The sequence below is a fragment of the Lactuca sativa genome, chromosome 7 (genome assembly GCF_002870075.4).
Source record: "Lactuca sativa cultivar Salinas chromosome 7, Lsat_Salinas_v11, whole genome shotgun sequence".
Taxonomy (NCBI): domain Eukaryota; kingdom Viridiplantae; phylum Streptophyta; class Magnoliopsida; order Asterales; family Asteraceae; genus Lactuca; species Lactuca sativa.
The window spans coordinates 160,409,872-160,425,758 of NC_056629.2; the positions used below are offsets into that span (position 1 = coordinate 160,409,872).

General features: G+C 40.4%; 1 protein-coding gene across 1 annotated transcript; it reads right to left on the minus strand.

The window, feature by feature from the left end:
- Positions 1-3,248: 3,248 nt before the first annotated feature.
- On the minus strand, positions 3,249-5,051 carry LOC111895646 (protein JINGUBANG). Its single transcript, XM_023891723.3, has one exon. The coding sequence runs from the start codon at positions 5,044-5,046 to the stop codon at positions 3,586-3,588; it is 1,461 nt and encodes a 486-aa protein (XP_023747491.2). The 5' UTR covers positions 5,047-5,051; the 3' UTR covers positions 3,249-3,585.
- Between the last annotated feature and the right edge of the window lie 10,836 nt (positions 5,052-15,887).

Below are 15,887 nucleotides of genomic sequence, written 5' to 3' on the forward strand. Positions count from 1 at the left end.
CCTAATATATAACTTTTCGCATTTTACCCTTTTTATTTGAAGCATAATTTGTTGGCTTTAATCACTTAACCCAATATTATCAACATTCGATAGGGTCTAAACTCTATTCCCTTTAAGCCCAAGACCTTTACTGAATCTATTTATGATCTGCTATCCCGATAATAGAAACATTCAAAAAATAGGTATTGCACTGTGTATATTTTGTGTGGGTTGTGTGACTTGTGTCTCATAAATGGGCTTAATAGCATTTGATTTTGTATCTTTTACATGTGATTTGTTGAAATTGATATGGGTTTGGGCCCATTACTCTTATATACAATGAAGTCCACTTTATTTATATATGATAATCTTCCTTTTATCAAAGGCGATTGACTTTCCTAGTCTCGGGACTGAACATCATCTCTTCATCCTCTAATTGAGGAGCATGCACCATTCTTGACGGTCTCCAATGTATAAATATTATTTTCAGGCACATCATCGTCCACATCATTTGTCTGACTTTCTTTACAATTTTTTCTGAGATCTTGAACATCCTCCAAACATTTTTTTTTTCACTGATAAGCTCATTCCATTCATCTTTGGACTCTAATTCTTCATTATCGTCTTCATAAAGCGATGGAATGATGGATTGTAGTTTACATATGTCATTAACAACCATAACTTCAGTTTTGTGCATTTTGATTATCACAGCCATTTTGTCATTGATACACTTGCGGTGCGCTTTAACGATTCAGTTCTTTCTAACCCCGATTTGCAGTTGAGTTCGTAGTCTAACTCCTGCATAATCTCTACCTAAACCTTAACCACCTCGACAGACATTCTTTGTAACATGCTTGTAGCGACATTCCAATGATGGATATGTAGTGCAACATCTCTTTAATAAAAAATCATGGTTGCCATACTGATAATTTGGTGAACCAATTCATCCAAGTACTATGAGCCTTTCCAAGGAACTCTTCTACAAGTTCCTTACTGGCCAACTCAATTTCCACGAAAAGACCTTCGATATATGAAATCTCAACATCATTAATCACCTTCATTTCTTTGAATCTTTTGATGTTTTTTAGCATGTCGAATGATCTCACTTCTCCATTTAACATGCACTGAAGGGACTTTTTCATGCTGTCTGACATTGTGACATTGACCTCATGTATATCATCTTATATAATGTTGTTACATACTTCCTTCTTGGTTTCTAATATTTGTCCTGAAAAATGCCCCTTAACTGTGTCTACATAAGACTTATCGTGTCGTTAATCTACACTGACCATCACACTTAATTATATTAGGTTTTGTGATGACACTCTTTAGCTTATGTTGCTTCCTATCCTTTCTTCTCTCTTCGACTAAATTGTTTTTCCTACTGTACATAGCCATATTGACCGTGAGATTAAAATATCCGATCCATATGTTGTTTAACTTCGCCTCAAAGTTTCTTATGCTATCAACTCCTAAAAACCTAACGAATCTGAACATCTTCTGCGCAACATTCCTCTTCTTAGCAATGAAGAGGTCCCCTATTCTACTAAGCTTTGAGAAAGTCTTCAATAGAATTGCTTCATTGGTTTCTTCAGGGAAATTAGTGAAAAATAATGTAAGTGATTTGCTATGGAGTGATCTGTTCAGCAGAGGGGATAAGAATCTGAACTTTTCCATTATGAGATTAAGAAACATCTAATAGTTACTATTTTTTACAATAGGTGAAAAAGTTTCATCAAAATCAAGGAGTTCATGTTGATTATATCCTTTTGCAACTAACCTAGCCTTATAACCCTCTATTTCACAAATAGATTCATATTTAATTTTGTAAACTCATTTACATCCGATGGGTTTTCTCCCATAGGGTAAATCAGCAATTTCCCAAGTCCCATTTCAATTAAGAGCCTCTATTTCTTCATTCATGGATTTTATCCAATTGGGATCTTTTAAAACTTCAAAATAAGAAGAAAGATCAGATGACTTACTTAACAGGGAAGTAAAATATTTAGAATCGTGATTCCATTTAGCATACCCACCAAATTTCTCAATAACAAATTTATATTTCTCTTCAATCACTTAGCCATTAAACCTATAATTAAGGAACCTTTTTATCTCTACTAGACTTCCTAAGTGACATAATTTGTCAAAATCATTTTGGTCAAGTTATCATGGTTGATAATCACATGAGCTCACGAGACTATATACTTATGAGAAACAATTTGATAAAAGAAATTACTATAATTAGCACCATTATTCTTCAAGGATGTAAAGCTTCCGGTTAAACTCGTTTTAAAAGGAAAAATAGTTTCGTAAAACTTTTTGATTTTCATTCTATGATGATTCTGCAATGGTGGGTAGTGTTGACAAGTTGTTCTGGAAATTAATTGGAATATACTTTTTGACTTTCTAAGTTCTCCGTTATCTCAATGCATAGTACATCAAGACTAGAGATTCATCATTATTCTAATAATATTAGCCATTGAGATTCAGCGTTAATTTTTGAACAAATTAAACGTCAAAACTCGATTACCTGTTGGATAGAAAATTGTTCGGTATATCAATATCACTTGTATGCCTAAAATATGAAAACATTGACAAACCCCTTATGTGTTTGATATCATTTTAAGCATGTTGCATTTAAAGCACATATTAAATTACTTATATTGATGTTTAACTAGTTTTCCCTTAATTTGCAAACACGATAACAAAATACTTGAAATTGAAACATCTAATATAGCACACCCTAGATGAAATACAAGAACGAATGGCTAGTCGCACACAAAATATAATAAAAATATGCAAGTATATAGATATTTTATTTGCTAAATAGACATATTCATCATGAAAAAAATCCATGAATAGTACTTAACAATAAACCCTTCTAAAAGGACCACATACCACAAAGACTTTTGTTGCCGTCATGATGCATTCAAGCACTACCATAAGTAGGGTAATCAAAACAAGCGATAATCTCCAAAGTTTATTCATTCCTATCTCTAAAAAACGACAGTTTAATGATGCATGCTATGTTTTTTTTTCTCAAAATTCCGTTATTGAAATTAAAAAGGGTTGGTTAATAGGGTGTCCAAAGAGTGTCTTATTAGCATCACCCAATTAAAATAACAATTTTAGAAAATAATAATTTTAAATGGTTAATTTAGCGAGACTTTTTAATTCAAAAAATATTGCTTTAGGGAATTCTAAATAACAATGAGACTTTTGGTTAATTAGTAGATTGTTTTGAAATGAGTGCATATAGAGAAAAAAAATCCAGAAACACAGAAGTATATCATTAATAAGCAGTCTCCAATATGTTTTGGTGACTATAGGGATAAAGATACACACAATGCGTCATATACTCATATAGAGGTATAGATACACACAATGGCGATCGATCTTCATCACCATTTATCGACTACCTAATATCTGATCAAACGTTTTCTACTTCAATCTTCTCCCCAATGCCAAATTGTGATGTTTCGCATTTCAATCGATAAAAACTCGAAATTTCTTATAGTTAGCGTGCCTATCATGGATCTATACTTCCAAAACGGCGGAGCGTGGTGTCAATTAGTGATTGGTTTTAACTCTTAATAATGACATATTTCATGCTAGCTGTTCTGACACCCGCCAAAGCTTCACTGAGTTATCCAAACTGCCACTGTAAACTATCCATTCTTCATCTTTCCGATCATGATCCTTCTCATTCCGGTTCTTAACGGCAAGACATTTCACTGGACCGGTGTGACTATTCAAGACCGACAAACAAGTATGAATACCCCTACCTTCACTCCGCCACACGCAGATGCTGTTGTCCGCCGACCCACTCAATAACAGGTTTCCGGCAGTAGCCAGACAAAGCACTGCCAGCTTGTGTCCCCTCAGAACTCCTCCGTGTGAGAACGTTTGCTTCTTGCGTTCCCAAAAGTTCACCAGTCCATCGGAGAATCCTGCGTACACAGTGGCCTGAGAGGCGTTCACCACTACAGACGTGACAGCGCTGTCCTGATCCAAAAGCGTGTAAACTAAAAGGTGTTTTGTGGTCTTACCGACGAACTCCCTACGCCACACCTTCACCTTCCCGTCGGCGGACCCGGTAAAAACCAAACCGTCAAACCCAACGACGACCGAATTAATGGCGTCGTGATGAGCGTTTACAGATTCTAAACATTTCGAATCTGAAATCCTCCAAACTTTCATTGTTCTATCCCATGATCCAGAATACAATAACCCTTTTTCTTCATCAATACACATGCAAGCAACGACATCATAATGCTTGATCCATGGAACGTTACGATGTCGTCTTGCTTCAATGTAATTATTAGGGTTCATGGAGCTCTTGATGTAATCTCTTGTCCTGGGTAAATTACCGATCCGGTTGTAAGATTTTTTCTTCTTATCTGAATACTTCCAAACCCGAATTTTCCCGTCCTGGTGGCCGGTAAATATCCGATTACCAAAAACTATGATCGCTTTCACTAATCCACTACTCGATTTGAAACCTGAAAACTCCATTAGATTCTTCCACACTCTAATGTTCTTTGAATCGGAACCTGTGTACAACAAATCCCCGGAAGATGCTAACGAATAAATATGACCCTCTTCGCGTATCAAAGACCCGATCAAGCCAGTGTTGTAGATGACACTTTCTTCGCTATTTCTGCCATGAGGAAGGGTCCAAGGAGATTTAGAGTAGGGCGATGGCATCTGATTGATTGGAGACATGAAGTAGACTGGTGATGAACAAGAAGACATGACAGGGCTAGGTAATGAGGCATTGCTACTGCGGTGACTAAAATTGTTTTCGGAGTTTTCTGGTTGTTGGTGGGTGGTGATGAAAACGTTTGGTTCTGAGCTGTGAAGGAGAATGGCGATTTTCTTTCGGACATTGTTTTTCTTCGAAAAGAAGGTTTTTCCAGCCATTTCTTTCTTCATTTTGTTTAAGTTGAAATTTAGATAGATTGAAGGAAAGCTGAAACGGTTGATTGTGTATGTTTTGCAAATGATGACAGAGGAACAAAAGAGAGTATATTTTCTATAAAAGAGAAAGAGAATGCGAAGAGTCATATTTATAATTGGATTTGTGTTGCGAGGGTTTGAAAAGGTGGAGTAGGTGTACCATTAGTGGAAAGATCCCACACGTGTCTTAGGGTATATGGAGTAAAGTCTTTTTCGTTGTAAGCAACCCCATGAATAGTTTTAAGGCTCCCTAGGCTCTAGGGTTGTCGAATATTAAATTCAATTTGTTGTTATTATTTTTTATCTATCAAAATATCTTATAATCGGATATATATATATATATATATATATATATATATATATATATATATATATATATATATATATATATATATATATATATATATATATATATATATATATATATATATATATATATATATATATATATATATATAGGTAGGGTTAGGTTCATTTGAGACCACTTATATTTTGTGAGACCGTGAGACGCATTTGTTTATTTTTTTTTTAGTTAATTCATGTTCCGAAAATAATATTTAAAAAAAGAATTTTTTGATTTTTCCGTTTATTTTGCATTTTAAAATTATTTTTAGAATATGTACAGTGTAATATTCTATTTAGAATATTTCACGTATTTTTCAAAAAAAATAGAATTTTTTTTAATTTTTTTTAGTTAATTCAAGTTTCGAAAATAATATTTAAAAAAAAGAATTTTTAGATTTTTCCATTTATTTTGCATTTTAAAATTATTTTTTAGAATATGTCAGTGAAATATTCTATTTAGAATATTTCACGTATTTTTCAAAAAAAAAAAAACGGATTTTTTTTTTTTTTTTTATATTTTTTTGAATATTTTTTTTAGTTAATTCAAGTTCCGAAAATAACATTTAAAAAAAGAATTTTTGGATTTTTCCATTTATTTTGCATTTTAAAATTATTTTTAGATTTGGTCTCACGGTCTCACAAAATTAGAATGGTCTCAAATGAACCTGAACCTATATATATATATATATATATATATATATATATATATATATATATATATATATATATATATATATATATATATATATATATATATATATATATAAAAGAAACTTCAGAAATATATTAAAAATATACCGGGCCAGCGATAGAGAAGAAGGCCCAAAAAAACAACAAAGTTACAACATATTAAAAGACCAACAAACTCAATTGGACCAATTGTACTTCTCAAAATTACTCATATATTTTTTGTGATTAAGCACTATGGTTATAATGCAATCCGTCTTTTTTGAGGGAGTGGAGAACTTTTTATTGAAGATCTTGTCATTCCTCGCTTTCTATATGCACAATAGCATCCCGTAAATAATAATGATGAAGATCTTCCGTTTTTTAGGGAAACGCCCCCAATTCATCGCAAAATTGACGACCTCCGAGACCGAGTTGAAAATTTGAGGGGGTATGCCACACCATTTGAGGGTCCAAGATAATACCTCTTTAACATAAGGGCAACTTGCAAATATATGATTGTAGGAGTCAACACCGTTAGGACATAGAACGGCAAAACTAAAGGTGATATTAACACCTCTATGAATGAGAGTTGATGAAGACGGGATATGATCTAAACAAACTCTCCAAATAAACATAATCACCTTAAAAGGAGTTGACTTCAACCAGATCGTGGGATTGACCACGGTGCAAGTAATTTTGGAATCAACAAGATGTCAAAGGTCACTGACATAAAATTTACCATATGATGCCAGCTTAGAGTTCCACAAATCATCAACATTAGAAATCAAAAAAATTTCAAGGGTTTGGAGATGAGCGAGCTCCTGGAACTCAGGTGGTTGTCTAGGCCTTGTTTTCCAGCTCCACGAAACACCATTTTGAGAGAGTATATCTGCAACCAAGCAAGAGTTTAAAGAATCTAATGTCGCGAGGAAAGGAAATCGGGAGGCTAAAGAACTAGCCTCGGTCCAATTATCGAATCAAAAAAGAGCCTTACGCCCAGACCCAACCGAGCAAATGAAAATGTCGTAAAATCTCACACCAAGATTTTCAAGGTCAGCAACCGATTTCGTAATGTAACCCCATGCCCGGAATAGATTTCTTCGCCATCTTGTACACTTGTAACATCTATAAATTGTTTGCAAAATGATCCAAAACTAGTAATGTACACAAATTGTTTTCAAAATAAATCAATATCAGAGTTTTCTCAGAAAACCACAATCATAAAACGAGGAAGTGTACGGTAACGCCTTCACCTTCCCATGGTCATCCGAAGTACCTGAAACAATAATCCATAAATGTAAGCTAGAATGCTTAGTGATTTACCCCTAAAATACCCATGCACAACAATACACATATAATAACAAACAACATACTATGGGTCCAATCAACCATGGGCTTGGAATACCACAGACCCTCAACCATCGGGTTGGAATACCCCGGAGCCTCAATGATCGGGTTAGAATGCCAATATACTATGGGTCCAATCAACCATGGGGTTGGAATACCCTTGGCCCTCAACCATCGGATTGGAATGTCAACATACTACGGGTCTAATCATCCTCAGGATGGAATACCCTCGGTCCACCACCATCGGGTTGGACTGCCCACATACTATGACTCTATTCATCCTTAGGATGGAATACTCTCACTACCAATCAAACATGTGTACCTATATCAGATAATCATATAATTGTCTATAGCGACAACATACTAAGGTCTAATCATCCTCAGGATGGAATACCCTCAACTACCAATCAAACATGTGCACATATAAAATGTAATCATATAATAGTCTAAAGACAGTCAAGTAGATCTAGCAGATCATTAAGCATAGCATCATCCTATCTACCAGGATACCGATCTAACACATCGTTACAGTACACAATGTTGAAACATGAAAGTGACCCTCTTTAACTTATCAATCTGAAGTATCCTGAGCTCCGCAATGATCACCCAACTGCCATCGGTCTCTATCATTCGTAGTGTCATCAGCAACAAAGACTTAGCATTTTAACTTTTTCTATTTACATTGTATTGTCCAGTCTACTTTGTATGGGCACTTCTATCAGAATTTGTCTTTGTTTATTTCTCATGTAATTTCTCGGAACTCTATAAATAGACTACTACGCTTCTGAATGAAATACGCTCTTATCTTTATTCGCTATCTGAATTTCTCTCTACTCTTACCTTTTAAGATCTGTGTGAACTCATATTCATATATTAAGACCGAACTCTTAATCTATCCTTCGGAGCAAGTCCTCGTGACTTCATTCACTTCAAGCTGATCACATATACTAACTTGGTTTTAATGCAAACATTGTTAAGAATCAACTTAGTGTTTACTTGATATAACTTGTTGTCATTTACAATTCCTTTACTTTTCGCAATTACATTTCCGCATCTAACAACTCTAACAACTCTAACTTATTATTGTTGAGCTTTTTGATCCTTTGAGATTAATTTCATTCTGCAATATATAAATTGTACTAACATTTGTTCAAGTGTTTCTCAAAAGTTTTTCTCTCAATAATTGGTATCTGAGCCAAAGTGGTTGCTTTTTAAACAAAACTCTGATTTTTTGAAAAGCCTTCTATACCACTAAAGCTCATTTCATTCAAAAACAAAAAAACAAAAAAAAAAAAAACAAAACAAAAAAATGGCACAAGCATTATCACTTAACATCTCCAACAATGCTGGTGGTTCTAATCGAGCCCTAATATTTGTGGAAAATGAGTATCATCGATGGTCACAAAAAATGGAGAGATATCTAAAAAGACTTGGACGAGATGTGTGGAGATCCGTAGAAGAAGGACCTCATGTTCCCGTTTTGACTCCAGTTCAAGAAGAGGGTGCTCAAGTCAGATTAGTAGGAGCTCAAGTTGCGATAAATCGACCCACTAAAGGTGATCTTGATAAGATGGAAAGCGATGCTATTGCTTTCTATGAAATATCCTACAGAGTTGCTCCTAACAACTTCGACATCATCATCAATTACAAATAAGCCAAAGAAATTTGGGATGTTCTCAAGAACTTGTATGAAGGTTCTGAACAAGCTCAAGACAAGAAGCTTACCACCGCACTCAACGAGTTCAAAAACTTCAAAGCTCATGCAGGTCAAAGTCTTGAAGACTCCTTCAAAAGATTCAACCTGATTGTCACAAAATTGTCAAATGTTGGAACCGTCCAAAGTAATCATGAAACAAACCTTCAATTTCTTAATGGTTTGGGTAAACACTGGACTACGGCGAAAATGATAGTCTAAGGTGATAGGAAGATTCACTCACTGTCTCTCTTCAAACAATATGGAGAACTCCAAGCACAATCGTACTCAAAGATTGTGCAAACTTCGGAGGTCTGCTTGCTCTCATTGCTCAAACTCCACAAAGCATTACTTAACCTTACTCTCGCTCATATGACAACCCACCGCAGTCATACGAAGCTGACACATAGTACAATGATGAAAAGGAATTTTAGAATGCAATTGCTCTTGTTAGCCAAGAGTTCAACCGACTACCACCAAACTCCTTTCGCAAAAATCAACATGTAACATCGGGATTTCCAGGTATATTACTTTATTTAAATATTTTCGAGTTTGTGGAGGAACTCGGCGAGTTGGAGCCAAGACTCGCCGAGTAGGATCGCACATGTTTATCCTGGTTCACGTCCGGACTCGGCGAGTCCATTTATGGACTCGGCGAGTCCATGTTGTTTAATGAAACCCTAATCCCCCGGGTTTGGAGCCTATTTAAGGGCACTTGTAGCCTCCCATTGTGGCTACCAGACCCTTGAGAGAACCCTAAGTGAGCCAAATCGTTGTGAGGAAGAAGAAGTCACTTTTGATCCTTGTACCTTTGGTTTAGCAAGAAGGAGGTGACCAAGAGCAAAGAGGAGGTGCGATTCTAGCAATTTTAGAGTTCAGAGACTTCATTTTGAAGTGATAGTTCGAACCTCCTTTAGTTGTAGTGTTGATCATTAGAGTTAGGGTTTTCTAACCCCCTTTGGAGAGTGATTATATGGAGCAAATGGTCCCTCTTCGATTTAGTGCCTTGGATCTAGACTCAAAGTGGTCTAGAGACCTTAACCGTTAGAGCTTTATGGATCAATTTGGCGTTATTGAACTTAGGTTGCCATTTTTGGGACTAAATCTCCTTTTGATGCCTTGTTGTTATTATGCAAGCATCAAGTTTCGGACGTTACGTGACTTTCATTCTTGGGAAGGCCAGATCTATGGTTTAGGGAAACAGATGTGACCTCAGGAGGTCAGTAGAGTTTGTGCATGGCATGAACTCGCCGAGTTGTTCTTGAGACTTGGCGAGTAGGGTTAGGGTTTCACGTAAATTGCTCAGTGAGTAGACTTGCCGAGTTGGGGGATGACTCAGTGAGTCAAAAGGGGGTTAGAGGACTGGAGTTCAAGGCGAGTTGAGTCGGGGTGGCCCTACGATTCATGCCTGGTATGACTCATCGAGCATAAGGAGGGACTCGGTGTGCCAAGCGGGACAAAGTGTTAGAGAACATGTGTGAACTCGCCGAGTCACCAGGGTGCACTCGACGAGTAGTGTCAAAGTGTGACTGTTGAATTTTATTGACTTTTAGGGTTTGGTCAACATTGGAGTAGTGTGTCAAGATGGGGGTAAAATAGTCTTTTACCCTTCTGAGGGTGCCAATGGCAGGTTGAGTCTAGTCTCGAGAGTTATATTTATAAGAGTATTTACTTTATGTGAATAGGCGGAGACTAGGCAATATTTCTACCGAGTCGGAGATTTACCGAGACGCCTAAGGTGAGTCTTCTCACTATACTTTACCTAGTGTGGTAACAGAGTTGTGTGACAGAGTATTATAGAGTTATATGCCAGTGTGTATGTACGATACTACGTGTTGTGATTTATTGTGATATGTGATATGCATGATTCATAGTTTACAGAGTTAGGACCAGTGGGTCCACAGAGTTATGGGACGAAGAGGGTCCCATAGAGATATTCGACCAGAGGGTCAACAGAGTTACAGCCTTGAGTGGCTGATATGTGTTTATGTGGTATTTTGGGGAACTCACTAAGCTTATGCTTACAGCGTTACGTGTTGTGTGTTTCAAGTACCAGTGATGATTGCGGGAAGGCGTCGGCTTGATTCATACACACACATGGGATTTTATGTATTTCGATCTTGGGAGATGTTTTGTGAAACAAAGACATGATACTATGACATTTTATGAATGAATGAGTTTGTAAAAATGTGTTTGAAAATGCGAAAAATTGTTTTAAATTTTTACGGTGTTACAAGTTGGTATCAGAGCCTTGGTTTGAGGGATTCGGGTGAACCTTCGGGCGTATCTGAACTCAAACTGAGGATTTGAGGAAATTTCGATAATAAAATAAGTTTTCAAAAGAAGAACTTTCAAGACAAAAAGAGCAGAGTCGTGTGTACGAACAGCCAGCGCCCGAACGGTGATTTCCCAAAATACCATTACAATAAGTGTTATGAGATATTATATGATATATTATATGATGAGCTACGCTATGCATGCTAGAGTAGACTAGGTATTCTTATTAGGACTAGAGTGGCCTGATATGTGATGCCTGAGTCTAGGAGTCTTGCTGCTAGGGATACTTCAGAGTGTTTAGGTAGCAGCGAGGAGTTTATGACAGATCTGCTAGCGAGTATCATATGATTAGAGAGAGTAGAGTACTTGGGATTTGGGGCTCTGGGAGGAGGACTTGGGGTGAATGCTGATGTAGTGTGAACGGTAGTATTGGGCCCGTACTACTGAAGACACCGGGTCAGTGCACAGCTCAAGTAAGAATCCTTGGAGTACCAAGGGACAAGTAGGGTGGAGTATTCGAGTGTGATCATACTCGAGCGAGTCCCTGATATTTATTCTTGTGTTGTATTTTAGAGAGAGGGGGATCATGGTTAGGATACGCCACACACCAGGGGGCGGCGGTACGAGTGATGAGGAGATCCGTAGGATCATCTAGGAGGAGGTGGCTGCGGCCATCAGGGCAGAGATACCAGAGATGTTCGGGTCTATCAAGACCATGCTGATAGAGACATTTGATGAGAAATACGCTGCTCTTTCTGAGGCTGCTGTTGCTGCAGCCACTGCAGCTATAGCTGCGACTAGGCCGCAGGGTGGTGATGCGTTGTTGTTCCGAGAGTTCAGCAACACAAAACCACCGGAGTTTGACGGGACTCAAGATCCGATTGCGGCGATGAGGTGGATTTTAGACATAGAGGGGTGTTTCTTTACTTGCTCATCTCCAGAGCATTTGAGAGTTCGGTTCGCGCTGAACCAGCTTCGCTTGGGGGCGAAGGATTGGTGGAAGTTTGTGACGGCACACTATACGCCTGCTGAGCTTGCTGTAGTAACCTGGGAGAGGTTCACTGCTATGTTCCGAGATGAGTACGTTCCCCAGGTGGAGAGGGAGCGTTTGGCTCAGGAGTTTCTGACCCTCAAGCAGGGTACTGAGTCTGTTACAGTGATTACGAGGATGTTTCATGAGCGGGCGATGTTCTGCCTAGAGCACGTGTCCTCCGAGCAGGCACGTATGAGCTGATATCTGAGAATTTTGAGGAGGGATATACGAGAGTTTGTGGCGAACTCGACGTACCGGATATTTACGAGCTTCTGGCAAATGCCCGGAAGAGGGAGATAGAGCTGGAGACCCAGGCTAGGGAAGAGGTTGAGTCTCAGGAGAGGGATCAGCGACTGGTACAGTCTCAGCCGGTAGCCAAGCGGGCCAAGCCCGCTGATTCGAGATCAGGGAACCAGAGGGGCCACAATTGTGGCAAGTGCGGCAAGAGCCACGATGGGGTGTGCAGAGCAGGGTCTTGCTACAAATGTGGCAAGGAGGGGCATATGGCCAAGGATTGCCCCAAAGGGTTTGCAGTATGGTTTCACTGCAACCAGACCGGACACCGGAAGGCAGAGTGTCCACAGCTATAGCGATCAGCACAGGGAGCATCTTAGGGATCTGCCCCTGCTGCTATCAGAGCTACTGAGAGCCGGCCAATGAAGGCCGAGGCACCGAAGGCACGAGGGAGAGCCTTTCAGTTGACCGCGGAGGAGGTTCGTGTAGCGCCCCATGTCGTGGCTGGTACGTATTCTTTCGTATATTTATTTAGATGTTGAGATATTGTGCTTATATTATGTTATGCGTAGGTAGTTTTCTTGTGAGTTCTGTACCTTCCTTGGTGTTATTTGACTCGGGTGCGAGTCGGTCTTTTGTATCTTTGGCTTTTAGTCAGCATATCAGTGTTAGTCGTGAGGCGTTGAGTCGACCTCTGAGAGTTTCCATAGCTGACGAGAGGGCGGTATATGCCACAGAGGTGATCCGAGGGTGTGTACTCGAGATTTTCGGTGTTGAGTTCCCGTTTGATTTAGTTCCTATTGCAATGGGAGATGTCTGTGTCATCGTCGACATGGACTGGTTGAGCAGATTCAGAGCGGTTATCGACTGCGAGCGACAGCTGGTGACCATACGAGACCCTAGTGGGGGAGTTCTTACGGTGTATGGCGAGGGTACACGTTCTGGGTCAGCATTTTGTTCAGCCGCTAGGGCAAGACAGTGTCTACAGCAGGGCTATAGGGGTTTTGTAGCGTATGTGATGGATACGAGGGTTGATTCCGAGAGACCGAGGTCAGTTGATGAGGTTCCGATAGTGCGGGAGTTCCCGAACATATTTCCGGAGGAGTTTCCGGGTGTGCCTCCCGTGAGGCAGGTGGAGTTCAGTATCGATTTGGTCCCGGGGGCCGCGCCTATCACCAAGGTGCCCTATCACCTTGCACCTCCAGAGATGCAGGAGTTATCCTCGTAGCTTCAAGAGTTGCTGGGGAAGGGGTTTATTCGGCCGAGCAGCTCGCCGTGGGGAGCGCCTATCCTATTTGTCAAGAAAAAGGATGGTTCACACCGGATGTGCATTGATTACCGGGAGTTGAACAAGCTGACGGTCAAGAACCGTTACCCGTTTCCGAGGATCGACGATTTGTTCGATCAATTGTAGGGAGCATCTTGGTTCTCCAAGATCGATTTGAGGTCTGGGTATCATCAGGTAAGGGTGCGAGATGAGGACATCCAGAAGACAGCGTTCAGGACTCCTTATGGACATTACGAGTTTGTGGTGATGCCTTTCGGACTCACCAATGCACCGGCGATGTTCATGGATCTCATGAACAGAGTGTGCAGGCCGATGTTGGATCGCTCGGTGATCGTATTCATCGATGACATTTTGGTGTATTTGAGATCCAGAGAGAAGCATGAGAAGCATTTGAGGGAGATCCTCGGGGTTCTGAGATCGGAGAGGCTTTATGCCAAATTCTCCAAGTGCGATTTCTGGTTGCGAGAGGTCCAGTTCCTAAGATACCTCGTTAACCAGAAAGGGGTATTGGTCGACCCGGCCAAGGTTGAGGCAGTGATGAGTTGGGAGGTGCCAAGGTCACACACCAAGATCAGGAGTTTCTTAGGGCTGGCAGGCTATTACCGGAGAGTTATCAGGGATTTCTCCAAGATCGTCGTGCCACTCACCAGTTTGACTCGGAAGGGTGTTGCTTTTTTTTGGGGCCTAGAGCAGCAGGCCTCCTTCGAGACACTTTGCCAGAGACTATGCGAAGCCCCGATGTTAGCCCTTCCAGAGGGAATGGAGGACTTTGTGGTGTTTTGTGACGCGTCGATCTCGGGGTTGGGAGCGGTGCTGATGCAGAGAGGGCATGTGATAACATACGCATCAAGGTAGTTGAAGCCTCATGAGACGAGGTATCCCACCCACGATCTAGAGTTGGGGGCAGTGGTGTTCGCCCTCAAGATCTGGTGTCACTATCTGTATGGGGTTCGGTGTACCATATACACGGACCACAAGAGTTTGAAGTACTTGATGGATCAGCCCAACCTGAATATGCGTCAGAGGAGATGGTTGGATGTGGTAAAAGATTACGACTGCGAGATCCTATACCACCCGGGTAAGGCTAATGTTGTAGCCGATGCACTGAGTCGAAGGGTGGAGAGCGCCCTGATGCGAGATGTTTGTTTGAGATTGACCGTGATGGCTCCGGTGTTGGATACCATTCGTGGGGCCCATGCTGAGGCCGTGAGATCAGAAAAACAGAAGAGAGAGCGAGTTGTCAGGATGGTATCGGAGTTCATTACCGATAGTCGGGGGCTTATGACATTTCAGGGCCGAATCTGGGGTACCGTTTGTGGGCGCGACGCATACCATTTTGATGAAAGAGGCTCATCAATCGATGTTCTCGATCCATCCTAGGGCCACTAAGATGTATTTAGACCTAAAGATGGAGTATTGGTGGCCCTGTATGAAGAGGGATGTCGCGTGGTTTGTTGAGAGGTGCTTAACCTGTCGTAGGGTTAACGCCGAGCACTAGAGACCGCATGGTAAGTTGCAGCCATTGGAGGTTCCCGAGTGGAAGTGGGAACAGATTACCATGCATTTTATCACCCAATTGCCAAGGACTGCTAGGGGAGTCGACGCAATTTGGGTGATTGTGGACAGGTTGACAAAGAGCGCCCACTTCCTTGCTATCAGTGAGGGCTCTTCCGCAGAAAAGTTAGCAGAGATGTATGTGAGGGAAGTGGTATCGCGGCATGGAGTACCGATTTAGATTGTCTCAGACCGAGATGTGTGTTTCACTTCCATATTCTAGAAGAAGTTCATGAGGAATTGGGTACTAGGCTGCATTTTAGTACCGCATACCACCCCCAGACTGACGGACAGAGCGACCGGACGATTCAGACGCTTGAGGATATGCTCCGGGCATGTGTGTTGGATTTCGGTGGGAGTTGGGACACGTATTTGCCCTTGGCAGAGTTTTCCTACAACAACAGCCATCATTCGAGCATTGGTATGCCACCCTTTGAGCTGTTGTATGGGAGAAGGTGTCGGACCCCCATTTGCTAGGGAGAAGTCGGGCAGCGTGTGATGGGTAGTAC